The sequence below is a fragment of the Monodelphis domestica genome, chromosome 3 (genome assembly GCF_027887165.1).
Source record: "Monodelphis domestica isolate mMonDom1 chromosome 3, mMonDom1.pri, whole genome shotgun sequence".
NCBI classification, from domain to species: domain Eukaryota; kingdom Metazoa; phylum Chordata; class Mammalia; order Didelphimorphia; family Didelphidae; genus Monodelphis; species Monodelphis domestica.
Genome location: NC_077229.1, coordinates 480,886,309 through 480,907,552, shown reverse-complemented (window position 1 = coordinate 480,907,552; position 21,244 = coordinate 480,886,309). Strand labels below are relative to the sequence as shown.

The window sequence follows — 21,244 nt, the reverse complement described above, 5'->3', positions numbered from 1 at the left end:
TAGAAAGAGAATAGTAATTAGATTAGATACAAGGTGTATGGGGAGGAAGATAGAAGTAGGATAAGGAAACTGGTGAATCTTGAAAGAAACAATGACTTCCAAGTGGTAGAGATAAGAAGGGAGCTTATTCTAGTTAACAAGCTCAGCCAATGCAAAGATGAGGCAGGAGATAGGTGGATCCTGTGGGAAGAAATAAAAAAGACTGTACTAAAGTGTGCATGGAGACAAGTAACATATAATGAATCAGGGAAGGTGGGTTGAGCATAAATTTTGAAGGACTTTAGATGCTTAAGAGTTTATATTTAATCTGACAATAGGGAATCATTGTTTATGAAGCAGTTTGGCATGCTCAGTCTCAAGCTGTAAAATTGATTGGAATTAGCATACATATTAGACAGGGCAAGAATTATTATAATATAATTTAGTGGTAATGAGTTCCTGAACTAGAGCAATGACTAAATTTTGAATTTGGATGACTGGCAAAGGAGTGGGGTTTTTTGAGAAAATATAACAAACTCTGGAGACCCTCCATATTTGCTCCAGCCTTCCAGGAAGTTTTGGAATCAGAGCACACCCAGCCCAACTAAGTTGAACTTAATCCCATCACATATAGTGGTAGTCTCTCTGTGACCAAGAATACCATCAAAAGTCTCCAAAACTAAGGGAAGCCCAGGCTCCGCACCCATCCTCATTGACTGCTGGACTTTAATCCAATCAAAAGCCTCCAGAGGACAGGGAAGCTCAAACCCCAACAAACCTCCACCAGAGATTACACCGAGAGATCTCCTGTTAAAGCTCCAAGAGAGGAGACTGACAGAAGCCCCCAAAACCAAAAAAAAAAATGAGAGGAACAAGAGCACAGACAAATACAGGGAGTAAATAAGGGGTGAGTTTGAGTAAACAACAGAAAAAGAGGAAAGAAACTACAATAGACAGCTTCTACTCAGCAAACGGAACAGAGGGGGAGAGATCAGCAAACGATAAATCAGAAATCCCAGCGAATTGGATACAGGCTGTGGAAGAACTCAAAACACAATTAAGAGAGGATGAAGACAATTGGGAAAAGAACATAAAAATTAATATAAGTCATCTGGAAACAGAGGCACTTGAACTAAAACGAGAAAAGTGTCTTGAAAGCCAAAATTAACCAGCTGGAAAATGAGGCAAAGGAGATGAAAGATGAGGCAAAGGAGATGAAAGATGAGGTAAAGAGGATGAAAGATAACCTTCAAAGAAAATCAGACCAGAATGTAAAGGATGACCAAAAAGCCAGGGATGAAATCCAGTCTTTAAGAACCAGAAAACAACAACTGGAATTAAGTGACCTCACAAGGCAGCAGGACACTATAAAACAAAACGAAAAGAATGAAAAAATTGAGGAAAATATGAAGCATCTCATTCACAAAATAGATGATTTAGAAAAATCTTTCGAGAAGAGACAATTTAAGAATCATTGGTCTACCAGAAGACCATGACAAAAGAAAAAGCCTGAATGTAATGCTACAGGAAATTATTCAGGAAAACTGCCCTGTTATCCTAGAACAAGAGGGGAATGTGGAGATTGAAAGAATCCACAGATCACCTCCTGTATTTAATCCCCAACTGATAACACCCAGGAATGTTATAGCCAAATTAAAAAACTATCAGAGCAAAGAAAAGATATTACAAGCTGCCAAGAAGAAGCCATTCAGATACCATGGAAACACAGTGAGGATAACACAGGATCTGGCTGCATCCACACTGAAGGACCGAAAGGCATGGAATATGATATTCTGGAAAGCAAGTGAACTAGGCCTACAACCAAGAATCAAATACCCATCAAAACCGACTATATTCTTACAGGGGAAAGTATGGTCATTCAACACAATAGAAGAATTCCAAGCATTTGTAAAGAAAAGACCAGACCTGAACAGAAAATTTGATGTCCAAGCACAGAACTCAAGAGAATCATCAAAAGGTAATTAAAAAAGAAGGGGAAAAGAAAAACAAAACAAAACAACAACAACAACAAATTTTTTTAAAGAGACTCAATAAGTTAAAATGAAATGTATACCTATAAGAAAAGAGGTCATTGGTAACTCTTAAAAACTGTTGCTATCACCTGGGCAGCTAGAAGAATGACACTCAGAGGGAATAGTGACAAACTGCATAGGATGAAAGGACAAGACATAAATAAGTATATAGATAGATGCATGCATAAATACATATACATGTATATGGGAAAGATTTTAAAACCAACAAGACTTAGAGTCACAAAATGTAAAATAAATAATTTTGACTACATCAAATTAGAACGTTTTTGTACAAACAAAACCATTGTAACTAAAATTAGAAGTGAAGCAACAAATTGGGAAACAATCTTCATAACAAAAACCTCTGACAAAGGTCTAATTACTCAAATTTATAAGAGTTAAACCACTTGTACGAAAAAATCAAGCCATTCTCAAATTGAAAAATGAGCAAGGGACATGAATAGGCAGTTTTCAGCTAAAGAAATCAAAACTATTAATAAGCACACGAAAAAGTGTTCTAAATCTCTTATAATCAGAGAGATACTAATCAAAACAACTCTGAGGTATCACCTCACACCTAGCAGATTGGCCAACATGACAGCAAAGGAAAGTAATGAATGTTGGAGGGGATGTGGCAAAGTTGAGACATTAATTCATTCCTGGTGGAGCTGTGAATTGATCTAACCATTCTGGAGGGCAATTTGGAACTATGCCCAAAGGATGATGATAAAAGACTGTCTGCCCTTTGACCCAGCCATAGCACTGCTGGGTTTGTACCCCAAAGAGATTATAAGGGAAAAGACTTGTACAAGAATATTCATAGCTGCACTCTTTGTGGTGGCCAAAAATTGGAAAACGAGGGGATGCCCATCAATTGGGGAATGACTGAACAAATTATGGTATCTGTTGGTGATGGAATACTATTGTGCTAAAAGGAATAATAAAGTAGAAGAATTCCATGGAGACTGGAACCACCTCCAGGAAGTGATACAGAGTGAAAGGAGCAGAACCAGGAGAACATTGTACACAGAGACTGAGACATTGTGGTACAATCTAACGTAATGAACTTCTCCATTAGTGGCAATGCAATATTCCTCAAACATCTACAGGGATCTATGAGAAAAAAACACTATCCTCAAGCAGAGGACATACTGTGGGAGAAAAACACCGAGGAAGGGCAACTGCTTGACTACAGGGGTGGAGGGGATACGATTGAGGAGAGACTCTAAATGAACACCCTAATGCAAAAACCAATAACATGGAAATGAGTTCGGTTCGAGGACACATGTGATACCCAGTAGAATTGAGCATCAGCTAGAGAAGGGGGGAGGGGGTGAGGGAGGAGGGCGGTCAATGAAAAGAAAATGATCTCTGTTTCCAATGAATAATGTATGGAAATGACCAAATAAAATAATGTTTAAAAACTTTAAAAAAAAAGTAGTTCTGTTCCAAAAATATTTTGACAGTCTAGAGTACAGGTTGAATCTTATAAGGTGAAATTAAAAGTAGATTCATGTAGTCTCATGCTTGTATAAAATAAATCAATACCATGAGAAAAGATGGAGAGACAAATTTACATAACAGTTTGTCTGAAAAATATCTGGTGATTTAGTGGACTTAAGGCTCAATATGAATCAGCAGTGTGATTTAAGAGCCACAAAAATTAATGTAATCTTAGACAATAGGGAGAGGCTCAGCTTACATATGTCCTCAAGAACTGGCCAATCAGAATGAAAAAATGTCTATGTTACTCAAGATTCTATCTTTTGATTTGTTCCTTTTTATTGACTGTATAAAATATCAATGGTACAATACTGAGGAGATTTTGTATTATTTGAAGGAATTAACTTGGAGAGAGAATTTAGGGAAGACAACTCTGAGCATCAATTCACACCTATCAGATTGGCTAAAATGATGAAAGGATAATATTGAAGGGGATGTGGAAAAATGGGGACATTAGTACACTGTTGGTAGAATTATTGACCAAGGCAACCATTTTGGAGAGCAAATTATGCATTTATGGTGAGAGTTATAAATCTTTTAAGAGTTGTAATGTGGAACTATGCCCAGAGGTATAAAACTGTGTATACCCTTTGACCCAGCAAATAGCACTCTGAATTTTAGATTTACTCCACCCTGCTTAGTCTAACAAACAGGAATGTCTACACCCCTACTTAAGGATTAAGTGTTGAGAAGAATAGCCTATGACAGACATGTGCTAGCAAATGACAAATCAGAAACAACTGACAGACCCCCTGGGTTGTCTTAAGTCAAGCTTAAGCTACCATTGGTACATGCAGGATGCAGGAAGTGATGTAAAAACGGTCTATATATTTGTGTCACTTCCTCTCTCTGGGCTCTTTTCGAGGAGAGGTGGCTCTGGCTTTCTTTGGCAGCAGAGGCACCTTGGCATGCCTGCAGTTTTTGTATGGGTCTGGTGGTGAGCATCCTTGATGAGGTAACTGGGAGAAACTTAGTAGCATGGTTCAAGTGAGGCATCTTCCCTGAGCTCTCTCAGAGTTTAGGCTGATTCCTTTTTTTCCTTCACTTTTCCTTAAAAACGCCATCCTCCTAGAAGGTCCCTCATCTCAGAGGAGGCCTCATGGCTGGAAGGTCTCTGAACTCTCCTTGGCTCAGATTAGGCTGGAGAAATCTTATATCCTTTTCCTTCTCTCTTCTTCTTAATTCCTTCCCTCTATATTAATTAAACAATCATAGATTTCCCAAACTGACTTGAGTATTTTTATTGGGATTTGAATTAATCCCTGGTGACCATAAGAATAATATATTAATCAAAAACCCCCTAAATTTACCCCTTACAGCACTGTTGAGTTTGCTTCTCAAGGAGATCAGGGAGAAAGGAAAAGAATTTATATGTTCTAAAATATTTATATCTGCTCTCTAAAGAAAGATGATGTCAAAGAACTGGAAATTGAAGGGATTATCTATCAACTGGGAAATGTCTATACAAGTAGTTGCACGTGATTATGATGGAATGATCAGGTTAATTTTTTAAATAGAAAAAACCTACATGAAATTGTAAAAAGTGAAATGAGTAGAATCAAGAGAACATTATATATATAGCTACAGAACTAATGTTTGAAGACTAGCTTGTGAATGTCTACGTCCAGAGTAAAAACTGATAAATAGAAACACAAAAGACACACTTTATATATACATTTATTTTTTGATCAAGAGATGACTTCTCTAAGAAGGGAGGGGAGGGAGGGAAGGGCATATCTGGGAATTTTGATGTAACCAACAAATAAATTAATAAACATTTTATTTATTTTCTCGTTTCTTATTACTCTTATTACCATTATATCAAATAATAGCAGAGCTGTCATTGCTTTTCTTACATATTTATTGGAAAAGGTTTTAGTATAACCCTATTGAATATTATGGTTGCTTTTGGTTTTATACTAATATTTTTTTTCATCTCAGAAAAGTCTTCTCTATGATTATATTAAGTTTTTTTAATAAATGAATGGACTTTGTCAAAGTCTTTTTAGTATTTCTTGATATTATCCTGTGGTTTTGGAGCCTGTATTTTTAATATGATTAATTATATTGATTGTTTTTTCCTAATGTTGGACTATCTTTGTATCCTTGTTACAAATCCCATTTTTCATAATGAATAATTTCTTGGATAAATAACTGCAGTCTCTTTAATAATGTTTTGTTTGAAATTCTTTACTGGCCTATTATTTTCTTTCTGTTCCTCCCCTTTAGATATTAAGATTTCATTAGTCTCATAAAATAATTCTAAAAGCGTGCCCCTTTTCTCAATTTTTGAGAATTTGTGTAATATTTGTCCTAGTTGTTTTTTAAAATTATGATAGAATTCTCCTGTGAATCCATTAGGAACAGGAGTTGTTTTTAAAAATCTTTTCTTATAAATCTGATTTAATAATTAAGTTTTTTGAGAAGATTATCATAAAATTGGTTTGTCTACTTCCTCTCTCATTTTCTTCTTAAACCTCTACAACTTGGCTTCTGATCTCATCATTCTATTAATTGCTTTTTTCTTAGTCCTCATTCTTGACCCATCTTCAGTCTTTGACACTTTTGGTCACCCTCTTTTCTTTAATACTCTTTAAACCCTAGGTTTTCTGTTCACCACTTTCTCCTGGCTCTCTTTATAGCTACCTGACTATTCCTCAACCTCTTCATCCAGATCATGTCACTTAACTGTGGATATGCCACAGGAGTTTGTTTTGAGCCTTCTTCTATTTTCCTGTGGTACTTCAGTTGGTGAACTCATAGATTTAATTATCATCCCAATGCCAATGATTCTCAAATTTTCCTTAAAGCTGACCTTTGAATATTTGACCTCCGGTTCATGGCTGCCTACAATTTCCTTTCCCTCCTCCCCCCCCCCCCCCCATTAGATAAGTAGGAGGACTTTGTACTTCAAAGCACATTTCCTACTTCTCTATGACTAACACGTGGGACACACAGACACGTGAGCTCTCCTCTTGGCGCTTGCGCACTCATTTTCTTATCCCCCTTCCTCCCCCTCCTCAATCCCAGCCCACCACTTTATTCCGTTTATTACTGCAGCTCCTTCTCAGCCGTCTTTGAACTTCTAATTCACAGTACTTTCCCCATGATAACTGGGCTTGTTTCTTGTTCATGGGAAATTTTCTTGTAGGTTTTCAAACCTACAAGATTAAAGTTTGGATTGACGCCTCTCACCCTTAAAGGACATGGAGGAAAGGAAATAATGGCTTGATTTAACTGCCACCATCCTTACCTGGTGGGTGAGCTAATATAATATCCCTCCTCCCATTCATTCCCTTCCCCACTTCCTACCCACTCTCCTCAATCAGAACAAAAGCCCGAAAATCGTGAAAACACTAACGGAAAGGGACCACAATGACAGGATAGCAAAGTAGCTGTGAACCAAAAGACAAGGACGAGTAGCTTCCAGAGGAAAGAAAGTGGTCCCTCTTCATAGATCTTCCTGTGTCAGCTGCCTTTACACGGGTTGACTAACTGAAAGGAACTAAGACGGAACAGATCAATGCTTCTTCTGCCCCTTACTTAATCTAGTAAATTACTCTCGCCGGTTTCCTCCTTATTCTCATCCTCAGACTGAGGTCTTCGTCAAATCACCTCTTTCCCGCTCCTCATTTTCCTTCCTCTCCCGCAGATGTGCACCTTTTCGCCAGATTCCCTTTCTCCTCTCCTGATTCATTTCCTCTCCTAACCACACCTCACAAATCCTATTCTGGTATAGGTTCCTCCACTCCCAGCTCTTTCTTTTCCTTTCCCCCAACCTCTCCACTCTACCTCTCCTCAGGCCCCATGTATTCGGAGCTACACTCCAGGCCCCCAAAGACAGCCCCCAGCCTTGGCCAAAAAGTTTACAGTCTCAAAATGTGCATGTTGGACACGTAGTATCTTGTATTTCCTTTTTTAACCCTGGCTTCTTTTCTTTCTTCACTGATTCTAGAGCTGCCACTGCCTCTACTGCACTTCTAGCTCCTTTTACAGTCAGAAAATGATTCTGAACATTTTTCCTTTTTCCCATCTTAAACGTCGTCTCAATTGCTAGAAAACCAAGTGGCTGGGTCTACCTGGCCATTTTATTTTTAAGCGTCTTAAAGGTTTGGTTTTTGTTTGTTTGTTTGCTGTTGTTTGTTTTGGGCTTATTTTTCATTATACAATTACAATATGCGTTTTTGTTCATTCCCATCCTTGGGTGGTTCTTCTTTCGGGAGTTGGGGTGATTCTCCGCTGGGAATGCAAAACCGACCAAGAAGAGATTGGCCACTGCGCTTGTTCTTGAAAACGAAGGGAAGCAAGGTGAGGGGTGGCAAGATAGCCCCCGTGGAAATACGGGAGCTCACGAAAAAAAAAAAAAAGCCCTGGATCTAAGTGTAATTGTTTTTCTGGGTGTAGAAGTGATTGTGATTATAATGCCTTATTATTTTTTTAAAGGAGTCATTTTTTTTCTTTACCACTCTACTGCATGGCCTTCAGTCTCCGTCGTTTTTGTATTTTCAGAATGGGAGAAAGAAATTCGGTTTGAAACTTTTTTGTGCGATTGTGGTGTATGGCATTCTGGACACAAGGTGCAGCCCCAGCAGCTGCCATCACCACTTCAGAAGCTACAGCTGTATTTTGTGATTGACAGCGTCTGCCCTTGTCCTGGATTTTTTGGAGGAGGGCGCCAAGTCTCCTTCCAGCAAGCTGGAAGCCCAGCAAGCCACAGAGTCAGAAAGCTAGGCCAGCAGGATTTGCTCAGAGGGTAGGCAGACAACACTCTATCTCCGACATTTCTGTCCCTGGGTCCCAACCAGGACCTGAACATGAGCTTGTTTTAATGCTATCCTACTTCTCTGAGTCTTCATACTCTCCATCCTATGCCAATGATTCTCAAATGTTCCTTATAGTTGACCTCCAATCTCACATTTCCAGCCATCTGTTAGACACTTTGAATAGGATGTCCAGTAAACATCTACACGACTACTACTGCCATTATTCCTATCTGTCTTTCCTAATTAAAGTAGTTCATATGGGAATTCTCCACGTTTCATTCCTCCCCCAAAAGCAGGCAAGCCAACAAACAAAGGTCTGTAAGTAGATTGAATTTGGAATGGTCACACAGCTGGTTCAAGAGAGCAATAAAAATAGAGAAATTAGAAGTTATGATTTTATTTAGGCAGAATAAAAAAAAACATAAATCTATGGTGGCAAGTCTTGCCAAAGAAACAAACAAAAAGAGCAACTGATTTGAGCAAACAGGATCACAGAAGTATATTTGAAATGTTCTATTGAAATGGCAGTATTCTTTTTCCCAATGATTCTGCTAATGGATTTATATCCCAAGAAGATAATTATCCAGATAGGAAAAGAAGCTATTAAGAAACAGAATTTACCTGGAGAATCTTCATTCTTTATAAAAAGTTACCCTTTCTAGTTAGTACTTTTTAAATTTTGTGTGGCAGACAGCTTTAACTTTATATATTTGTTATTTTTCCTTAGTCACTTCTTAAGAATATAAGCATCTTTTAAGTATATTTCATTCTTAACCTACAATAGGAACTGCTATTTAGAATAAGGTAACTGATTTGATTTGGTTCCTATACTAGTAGTATACACACACACACACACACACACACACACACACACACACACACACACACACACATAGTAGAAGGCATTACATAAGACTATTAAATTAAATACTCATAAATTTTTAATATTTTCCCATAGAAATTTATTAAAGTATAAACAAATGTATCATTTCTAAAAGTGAATAAGGTGAAAAATATTTGGTATCCTAAAGGCTTAAGGAGAATATCATGCATAGTGTTAGTTTCAATCCTTATTTCTATATTGATATACATATATATATATAAGATTATGGAATTAAAACCAACATTGCAATACCTTGTTTCTAAAAGGACTTTAATTCTTCTAAAATGGCAGAAACAATAATTCTCAATGTTTTGTTTGGTAACATTAATTTTCTTTAAAGAACTAGAAAAGAATCAGAATTTGAATTTACCCCACAGGATAATCATATTTTATTATAGGAAGAAATTAAATATAATTTATTTAAAGTTTTTCTAATGTGTAAAAGATTTACTTGCTAAACAGCTTCATAATATTTAAATTTTTTCAGCCACCTCACATCCATCTACCCAGAGGCATACAAGCACATTCTAAAATATGGACTTGGACTTTTTGTCAAATAGATATAAAATGCAAGGGTACAAATTTACCAGGAATCTATCACATCATAAGATTTATAGCAACATTTGTTTGAATAATATTTTGTAGAAACATGTAGCTATTCTAATAAACCTTTCCTTCTGGATTACAAATATAAATGAATATGAAAGCAATCCACATGCCACTGATATCTACAAGAACAATCTTGCCTCTTTAATTTGTTGGTGTTCATCAGGAAGTAAACTGAGCTCATTTCACATGATCATTTTCTTTTCATTTTTGCTTTTTCTGATTCAACTCCAAAAGTAAATAGGGGCATACTCAGAAGTGATCTTTTCCTTAGGAAAGTGCATAAAATGATAAGAGGAAATTAATAACTGAATACTGTATTTTCATTCCTCTTCCAAAATGTTTTGTTATTCTTTAGCAAGATTAAATGAAATCATTTTATCATTTTAGATAACTTCTAAAAATATATTAGAATCTACTGTAATAAAACAATCAAGATGCTGATACCTAAACCAGAAAGAGCAAAAATGGAGAAAGAAAATTGTAGACCAATTGCTTTAGTGAATATAGAAGTAAAATCTTAAATAAAATACTAGTTAGGAAACTACAAAAATACATCACAAAGATTATAAATTGTGACTGATGGTTTAATATAAATAAAACTATCAACAAAAAATATCAAGTTAATAAAAATCATGATTAAATCAATAGATGCAAAAAAGCCTTTGATAAAATAAAACACTCATTCCTATTAAAACACTAGAAAGCATAAGTATAAATGTACTTTTTCTTAAAATGATAAGAAATATCTACCTAAAACCATCAGCATATATTATTTGTAATGGGGATTAGCAAGAAGTCTTAATAAGATCAGGAGTGAACTCAATATACATATTATCACCAATATTATTTAACTGGATATTAGAAATGCTAACAATAGCAATGAGAAGAAAAAGACATTGGAAAAATTACAATGGTCAAAAAAGTAATAAAACAATTTCTTTTTGCAAATGGCATGATGGTAAATGTGGAAAATCCTAGGGATTCCCCTAAAATTAGTGGAAACTATCAATAATTTTAGTAAGTAGTAGGATATAAAATAAAGTCACAAATCATCAGCATTTCTATATATTACTGATAAATTTCTTTAAGAAGAGAAATAATCATGGACAGAATAAATACCTGGGAGCATATCTGCCAAAACAAACCAGGAACTACATGAACATAATTCTAAAACAATTTTTATACAGAAATAAAGTAAGAGCTAAATAATTGGAGAAATATTGTTTGTGGATGGGCATAGCCAACATAATTAAAATGAAAATCCCAACTAAACTAATCTGCTTATTCAATATCATACCATTCAAATGACCAGAAATTATTTTTATTGAACTAGAAAAAAATAAAAAGTAAAATTCATTTGGAAGAGTTAAAGATCAAGATTATTAAGAGAATTATTGGGAAAAAATGTGAACAAGTCTAGCAGTACCAAATTTTAAACTGTATTATAAAGCAGTAATTATCAAAACTATTTGGTACTGACTAAGAAATAGAAAGGTAGAACAGGCAAACAGTATAGACACAAAACAAACAGTAAAACATTATGGTAATATTGTATTTAAGAAAATTATAGATCTAGGATATTGGGATAAGAAATCACTATTTGATTAAAATTATTTAGACATATTGGAACACTAAAACACTGCTGGTGTTGTGAATTGGTCCAGCCATTCTGGAGGGCAATTTGGAACTATGCCCAAAGGGAACTAAAAGACTGTCTGCCCTTTGATCCAGTCATAGATCCCTGCTGGGTTTGTACCCCAAAGAGATAATAAGGAAAAAGATTTGTACAAAAATATTTATAGCCATGCTCTTTGTGGTGCCAAAAATATTAGAAAACGAGGGGATGCCCATCTATTGGGGAATGCCTGAACAAATTGTGGTATCTGATGGTGATGGAATACCATTATGCTGAGAGGAGTAATGAACTGGAGAAATTCCATGTGTACTGGAAAGACCTCCAGGAATTGATGCAGAGCAAAAGGAGCAAACCAGGAAAAATTGTAAATGGAGACATTGTGGCACAATCAAATATAACAGACTTTTCTACTAGTAGCAATACAATGATCCAGGACAATCCAGAGGAATTTATGAGAAAGAATGCATGCTATCCACAGTCAGAGAAAGAACTGTGGGGGTAGAAATGCATAAGAAAAACATATGATCAATCACATGGTTTGATGGTTATATCATTGGGGTTTTGGTGTTAAAAGATCACTCTATTGAAAATAATAATATGTAAATAGGTTTTGAACAATGATATATGTATAACCCAGTGGAGCTGCTTGTCAGCTCTGGGAGGGGGAGAAAAGAGGAGAGGGAAAGAACATGAATCATGTAACCATGGAAAAATATTCTAAGTAAATAAATAATTTTTAAAAAATTGTTTGGACAGTCAGAATGAAGTTTGGCAGAAATTAGGTATAGACAATTATCTTACACCATTCACTAAGATAATATAAAAATGGATGCATGATATAGATAAAAAAGGAGATATAAGCAAATAGAAGAATAAAGAATATATTATCTGTCAGTTTTATGGATAGGAGAAGAGTTTATGAATGAGTGAGAAAGAGATTGTGAGATACAAAATAGATAATTGTATTTTTATTTAAATTTTAATTAGTTGATTAAATTTTTTAATTTTTAAAATTTGGAAAATTTTAATTAATTTAGAATATTTTTCCATGGTTACAAGATTCATGTTCTTTCCTACCCATTTCCCCAACCACCTCCCACAGTCTACACACAATTCCAGTGAGTTTTATATGTGTCATTGATCAAGACCTATTTCCCTATTATTGATATTTGCATTAAGGTTGATTATTTAGAGTCTACATCCCCAATCATATCCCTATCAACCCATGTGATCAAGCAGTTGTTTTTCTTCTGTATGTCTGTTCCCACAGTTCTTCCTCTGGATGTGGATAGTGTTCTTTCTCATAAGTCCCTCAGAATTGTCCTGGATCATTGCATTGCTGCTAGTAGAGAAGTTTATTACATTCGATTGTACCACAGTGTATGGTCTCTATGTATAATGTTCTCCTGGTTCTGCTCCTTTCACTGTGATAATTTTGATTATACTACATTTTAAAAGTTTTTTTTGTACAAATAAGACAAATGTTGCCAAGATTAGAAGGAAAGAAGAAAATTGGGGAAAATTTCTTGTAAGACAGCCTCTCTGACCTAAAAATCAGTCATATATAGGTACATGAAAAAAATGCTCTAAATCACTGATTAGAGAAATGCAAACCAAAACAATTTTGAGGTATCATCTCACATGTATCAAGTTGGCTAAAATGAGAAAAGGGCAAAATGACAAATGATAGAGGGAATGTGGAAAAATGGAAATACTAATTCATTGTTGGTGAAGCTGTGACTGATTCAATCATTTTGGAGAGCAAATTGGAAATTACATCCAGAGTATAAGACTATATACTTAGTCTTAACAATACAATTACTAGGTCTATTTCCCAAGGAGATCCAGGAAAAGGGGAAAGAACCTATATTTCCAAAATATTTATAGCAGCTCTCTTTGTGGTGGCAAAGAATTGAAACTTTAGCAGATGTCCATCAGTTGGAGAATGGCTAAATAAATTGTGGTATTTTATTGTGAAGGAACACTACTGTGATATAAGAAAAGAGGAGTAGAATATTTTTTTAATTGGAAAGAACTACATGAGATAACGAAGAGTGAAATGAATAGAACCAAGAGAATATAATATATGGCTTATTGATTTAATACTTGAAGAATAATTTGTGAATTTTTACCTCCAAAGAATAAACAGAAAAATGGAAATATAAAAGACATTATATATGCATATCTATTTGCTGCATGCACCTTCTACAGTGCAAGGAGGAGGAGAAGATGAGCTAACCATGAAATAAATTCTTTTAATAATTTTTTAAGTAGATGTTGTTCAGTCATTTCTGTTGAGTTGAACCCACTTGGGATTTTCTTGGCAGAGATACTGACATGGTTTTTTATTTCTTTCTCCAGCTTAAAAGATGAGAATTTTAAAGGAAATAGAGGTTAAGTAAGTGATTTGCCCAGGGTTACACAGCTAATTAAACATCTGAGGTCAGACTTGAACTCAAGTTTTCTGGACACCAGCTTCAACACTATTACTGTGCAGTACTAGCAGATTATTGATTTAAAAAAATGTCCCCGTTATGCAACAGATTATTTATAGTAACACTTTTTTTCTAGTAGGGAAACTGGGAAAAAATTAGAAACCCATTGATTCAACATTGGCTAAACAAATTGTGACATTTGAATGTAAAAGAATGTTACTATGCTGTAAGAAATGACGAATATAATCTAGAGAAACTTCTAAAAACTTCCATAAACTGATGCAAGTAAGCAGATCCAAGAAAACAATATACACAATGACTACAATCATGTAAATTTGAGAAACAACCATAAAAATATTACAAAGAACAAGTGTGACAAGAAGATACAACACACCCTCCTTTGCAAAGGTTAATTGGCATGGACAATTTCATATATTTTCAGGCTTTTTCAATGTATTGGACAGTTTTGCAACATTTTTCTCTTATTCATCATTTTCTTAAAAATATCATTTGGCTCTCTGGGAAGACATTAAGGGAGAGATACTGAGACACATCTAGATGATTTTTTCATTGGCTGCTCTGCTTGGTTTTGACCCTAGGAATATCATTGCTTGAAGTCATCACCTCATCACCATAGAGATTAATTCAGCTTTGTTAGAATCTTTTCCCAGAATCTTCAGTTTTTGCATCTATTTCTGAAGCATGTTACAGAAAGCATATGTACTATTAATATAATGAATACAAGAACTATTGTGTCAAGTAAGGTAACTGAAAGTCATATTTTCTGCATGGTTATCAGAATTGTAACTTATAGCAGGGAAGAAAGGATAAAGGAAAAAAGAAGAGGAGGAGAAGGAAGATATAAACATAATTTATATAATAATTTAAAGATTACAAAATGGTCTCCTCATTTCAACTTTTTCAGTTCTCCATTTTACAAAGTTTCTGAGTGTTAGAAATGTTAAGTGATTTGCCTATGGTCACATATCTAGTAAATGTCAGAGCTCTCATCAAATCACTAAATATTTTTCTTTTTTTTTTACACTAACAAACATCATTTCCATATACGTAGTAGAAAAGAAAAAAGAGATTGTATGTGAAATTTTATCTGTACACCTCGTTTTTCCTTTTAAAATATATAGTAATTCAACATGTAGCTTTTTCAAGTTGACATGCTTCCTTTTTTTTTGGCCATCTTCTGTTCTCATCTATATATTTCTTTCCATTTTTTCCCTTAGATACCCTATCCCTTCTACCTCTCCCTCCTAACTGCGCCCCCCAATCAGACCAAAACACTTTTTTGTAACACATATTTGTAACATATTTGTAATCACATGTGTGGTTAAGCAAAACAAATTCCCACATTTAATTCCTTGGATTTGTCATCCTTCTGTTGATGATTCTACAATATAATTACTCAGTTCTTAACTTCTCTTCTTATCTCCAATCTCTTGTCTAAAACTGCATATTAGACTCAACTTGCCCAAACTGAATTTATTGTCTTTTCCCCAGAAACTTCCCCACTTCTAAACATTTTTGTGACCTAGATGTGGACCACCAACTATTCCTGTTATTCAACCTCACAATATAAGTGTTCTCTTCAAATCCTAATTCTCATTACCATTTCCACCTATTGACAAGGCAATCTGATAATTTGATAACAAATAACAATTGCTTACATACCAACCACTCCCACCCCTGACTTCCCTCTACTGACATTGCCACCATGTTAATGCAAACCTTCATTACTTCACACCTAGACTATTTCAAACACCTGCTGATTGATTTTCCCTCCACAAATGTCTTGTCACTCCAATCCATCTTCCACTCATCTATTAATGTGATCCTCCTAAAGCAAAAGTCTGACCATGTCACGTACACCACCTACTCAGTAAACTTCCTATCACCTTCAGGAGCAGATATAAATCTGCTTTGGGGGATTTAAGCCCTCCATAATCTCCTGTCCTTTTCTCTCAACCTTACAGTCTTCTTCCATCTTAAATCGTCCCCCTTCATATACATTTTGATCCAGTAACACTAGTTTCCTTGATGTTCCTCACACAAGACACCTCTATTGACTGGGCATCTTCACTGATTGAGCCTCATGCATTACTATTTAGTGACTTTGTTAACAGTGAAAATATGTCTCATTGCATACCTTGAATCCATCACCATTCTGTCACAAGGTGGGTAGCATGCTTTATTGTCTGTTCGCTAGAATTATTAATCAGTGTTCTTAAGTCTTTCAAAATTATTTTTCATTATGATGTTTTTGTTAATGTAGAAATAGTTCTTTATCCTAGTCATTTCACTCTGTAAGTCTTCATGTAACCTTTTTAATCATTTCTTATAGCGCTATCATATTCTATTACATTCATACACTTAAATTTGTTCAGCCTTTCCTCAGTTGATGGACATACTATTTTCCAATTCTTTTCTATAATAAAAAGTAATTGCACTATACTCATATATATGAGTAATTTCCCTTTTCATCTGATCCACTTGGGGTACAGATTCATATGGTGGGTTAAAGAGGATGCAAAATTTGGTGTTTTTTTAATTATAGTTCCAAATCGTTTTCCCAAATGGCTAGGCCAGTTAAGAACTCCAGTAACACCCACATTGGTATGCCTGTGTTCAGATAGCATTTCCAACAATGATCCTTTTTCCTTTTGTCATGCCAGTGTGATGGGTAAGAGTTAGAACCTAGATTTGCTTTTCTCAAATTATTTATCATCTTAATATTTTTTCATATGGTTGTTGATAGATTACTTTCTTTAAAAATTGCATGTTCATATATCCTTTAAACATTAATCTTTCTTACAAATTTGAATCAAATTTTTATATATGTTTATGTAAGATCTTTATGAAAAAGTTTTACTGGAAATATTCCCAGTTAGCTGATTTCCCTTCTAATTTTAATTGACAATGGTTTATTTAAATAGTTTAAGTACTGTTTATAACTGAAGAAGTAAAGAAATAAAAAGGAAAAAGTTTCCTTGCAAGAATGCCAAGAAAAAATTTTAAGGACTGAACACATTATTTATATAAGATTTTTTTTAAAGCAAATGCTCGATTCCTTTGAGAAGTATTTTAAAATTGAAACATATTAAAACACTACATAGCAGAAGGCTTTTCTACTTTCAAAAACAAGGGTCATATGTTGAATTTTGTCTAATCAATAATTTTATCAGATCAGGAATATAAATCAATTCTCTTTATGCCAAGTTCTTTCTCTGTTGTGTATAGGTACACTGAATAGCTACACCTTAATCAGATATCATTCATTTAGCAAGCATGATAACTCATATTTTTAAAGAATGCAGTCTATTACACATTATATTATAGATCCATAACAGCAAATAAAAGTACAAAAAGTTCATTGTCATTCCTCGGATACTACTACTATTTTGTATTTGTATGATAATAGATAAATATGATTCTTGCCCTTTTGAATCTATCCCTTTGCCAATGAGTTACATCCTACCCCTGCTCACAGGAACCTCATCTTCAACTGTTCCCAATCAAGGAGGTATTGTTATTGTTATTGTTGCAGCCAACACAATAGATTTGCCATAAAAGCTTCCCGAAGTATCTCAAAACACCATCCGACTTTGGTTGCCATCGCCATAGCTAAACTTTTTCTTCCACTTGACATTTTGTCATTTTCTACCCAGGAAGACATAAAGTCTCTTTAAAAACAACAACTACTACCCTCTTGGTTCCAGAATTCTGACAGAGAGAAAGGTGACTCTGCCAGTTGCCAGTGACAGTTTTGGCAGTTGGGAACAGGAATGAACCCCAGGCTCAGCTCCCCTGATTCCCCCTGCTGCTGGTTATCTGAACAAATCTTTGTCCTACATGACACAGACTTCCCTGATATTTCAAATGAGCTATACATTCCCCTGAAAGGTGAAATCTCACCCTTTAACTCTTGTTCATTTCAGTCCATTTTATTCTTTAAAATCAGACATTGATGAATGCAAGATTTCCCCTGACCTTTGTGGAAGTGGTACTTGTGTCAATACTCCAGGCAGTTTTGAGTGTGAATGTTTTGAAGGCTATGAAATCGGGTTCATGATGATGAAGAACTGTATGGGTAAGTATGGTTGACTTGCTCTCAAAACTTGAAGCAAATGTAGCATAGACTCATTATGCTTGCCACATAACTGTGGACCAAGATGTAACAGAATAAATTGATGAAACAAAAAAAAAATATGTTCCTTGATTGCTTTTAGCTCACTAAAAACTCAACATCTCAATGGGAGTAAAATAATGATACTGAATTCTATTTATTCATGGAAATCTAAAGTCTACAAATAAACTAGGTTCACACAGTTTTATATTAAAATTTATAACGTTTTATTGGAATTATTATTCCCTTGGCCCAGGTTTTATAACACCTTCAATTTTGAGTTATTGCAACCCTAATCATATGTTGTTTTAACCCACTTTTAAGTGAGCAAATTATAAATTTCTGTTCTAATATTTAATTTGGCCTCTTCAGTGGATATTCATTGGAGAGCAGCTATCTGTTCCCAAGAGTTTACATTCATTTAGAAAACCTGAAAATTAACACTAAAAGTTAGAAAACAAAATCTTTTCTTCTAATAATTTGTGATGAATGTGTTGCCTTCCTTGCCTAGTTTGTGATATGTACTTTTTCTCCACCACCACCCTCTCCACTCAAGCTACTAAATTTCTTAATAAAATAGTAATTTTAGTTATATTAGGACTTTTTATTAGATAATATTTTTCCAGTACTATATTAGAAGACAAAGGAGGGGCTTTCATAAATAAAAACATATATCTCATTTTTGAAGTTCATTCATTTTAAGATAATTATTACATTTCTCATTTTTAACTATTTTTTCTAAAAATCATTTAATTGATAATATTTATTTTTCAGACATTAATGAATGTGAACATAACTCTCTACTTTGTAGAGGTGGAGACTGTGTGAATGCAGAAAGCAACTTTGAATGTGACTGCCCACTTGGACATGAACTATCATCATTACATGAGGATTGTGTGGGTGAGTTTGTCCCCAGTGTGTATTCACCAAATTAAATGAATCTTAGTCAGAAAATGGAGCTACCCATAATGCTTTCTACATTATTTGTTCTTTATCATTAAATTTGAGTATTGGATTAGAAATCAAGAAACCTGGTTATGATTTGATTCTGGGAAGAAAGACTGAGGATAAAAAGCCTTTTTTTTTTACCTTAGTGAAACCATTTTACCACTCTGGGCACTCTGGACACTCTGGGGGTCAATTTATTCTTACACTGATGAGGAAATTGGACCTGATGTTTCTTGGGTCTCTTTTAGTTCTAAAGATGAATTTTCCACTCGTAAAAAAACTTTCATAATTTAGATTTTAAAAATCCAGATCTTCCACATCCATATTCAGATTGCTTTTTTTACAATTGATTTTATTTGATCTTATATATTATCATTTGCAGTAAAAGTTCTAGATGCTAGGAGAAAAGAAATGTGTGTGTGTGTGTGTGTGTGTATGATGCTGTTTTAAAAGTCTTTTTGCTTATGCCCTTAAGATCTTGCACAAATGTTTCTACATACCCCTGAGCACATACATGTAAAAATGTTCCCTTCTCATCTTGGCTCTGACTCCATATCTATCAAATGAGATATTTTAAAAGTGTTTATCACAGTCCCTGGCATATAATCATTGCTTGATAAATTTCTTATTCCTTTCCTTTCCCTGTGTCACATACAAATTTCTAAATTTATCATTTATATATTTAAGATCAACTTTTCTGTTTATGTACATTGCTAAACTTTTGGTTTTATAAGGAATGAAAATTAAATATATATATATATGTGTGTGTGTGTATACACACTATATATGTATATACACATAAATACAATCTATGTGTACACATATAAGTGCATATGTCTATATGATATTTAGATCATTGAAATGCCCCAGTAGAAGTCCACATCAGTTTGTGTACTGTCTGCCTTAACTCTATTGAATTTCAGGGCATCACTTTATTATCCAGCAAAGGAATAAAATGTCTAAATAGTTCACAAATGGCCTTTTTCAAAAGTTACAGCTAAGTAGTCTCATTTAAGACTGCTAAAAGGCTGCATTATCTCCACTAGCCACCAGTCGGCACTGAATCTACAAGTATGCAGAATATTCTTCCTCCACTTTTGAGATGTACAACAGTCACAGACTGAATTGCCTGATTTGAAATACTGCTCAAAACATTAAAAAAAAAAATTCTGGTGCCACCCATATTAAATACAAATTGTTAATAACTTGTATATGGATAACCCGGCTTCAGATATTCCAAATTCCTTCTACTTAGTCAGTATTGGAAGGATAAGGAAAAAGGGTATATGTTTCCAGATCTGGAACTCCTGACTTCCAGATTGTTTCAAGGGAAATTAGAGGAAATAAGAGAACAACTGTACTTCTTTTTTCCTCCATGATCCAGTTAGCTGGCTGACTCTCTGGACTAAAAATAATTGATACTAATAAACTCTGCAACACTAATTTCAAGTATTCTCAGACAAGTAGTTAGAGTCTTAGGTAGGTACAGTTAGTGGGTCCTCAGCATTTTATTGGATATCCAAACCCTATAGTAAACTAGATGAGCAGAAAGATTTCTCAAGGGCAAAAAGACAGGAAAAGAAGCATTAAATAAATGTCTACATGTAGGCTTGCCACTTTCCTGTATTTTTTGGTCTTTTTTTGTCCACTGCAATTATACTTCCCCTAAACCCAGTGAGGGGGGAAGAGTATACATCAGAAATACCTTTCTAGTCATCTCTGTCTTTAATTCACTGGCACTGAACTAAACAATAATTGAGAACATCCAGGGGTTGAGGCTTTTGTCAGAAACAGACAGGAGAGTGTATAGAAAAAGAAATATACTTGTCATTACAGAAATCCACTTGTCTTTGAAATTTGAAAATTGACTTCATAAATTGAGATTCTCTTATGCTGTTGGATAGTTCTTAGTGATTCTTTCATGTGAATTATTACAGAATGATTAATTTCTACATAGAAACATAACTTTTTTCTTTTGCAGATATTAATGAATGTTCTCTGAGTGATAATATGTGTAGAAGTGGAAAATGTGTGAACATGATTGGACTATACCAGTGTACTTGTAATCCTGGCTATCAAGCAACTCCAGATAGGCAAAGCTGTATGGGTAAGAAGGGGGCACATTTCTAAAGTCAGTAAAAGGAAGATAATCACACTTCTAAGTCACTGAGTTCTCGGGATATTTCATATAATCAGGCTTTCCTAATATTGTTTGTCCTTTGTAATAAGAATCCTTTCACTGTCTTTTTTGGTGTCATTTATACTTCATTTTTTGTTCAACTTCTATAATAATTTGGTACAGTTTGCACTTTTAGTTTGT

General features: G+C 34.6%; 1 protein-coding gene across 5 annotated transcripts in view; it reads left to right on the top strand.

The window, feature by feature from the left end:
* Window positions 1-6,552: 6,552 nt before the first annotated feature.
* The window catches only part of LOC100010760 (fibrillin-2), a 170,558-nt gene continuing 155,866 nt past the window's right edge, over window positions 6,553-21,244 (top strand). Inside the window, exons 1-4 of one of the 5 annotated variants that reach the window (XM_056824700.1) lie at window positions 6,553-6,771; window positions 17,812-17,940; window positions 18,751-18,876; window positions 20,906-21,031. In XM_056824700.1, coding sequence (XP_056680678.1) covers window positions 17,919-17,940; window positions 18,751-18,876; window positions 20,906-21,031 — 274 coding nt within the window. In that variant the 5' untranslated portion in view covers window positions 6,553-6,771; window positions 17,812-17,918. The other 4 variants (XM_016431337.2, XM_056824704.1, XM_056824701.1 and 1 more) reach the window with 4 other exon arrangements.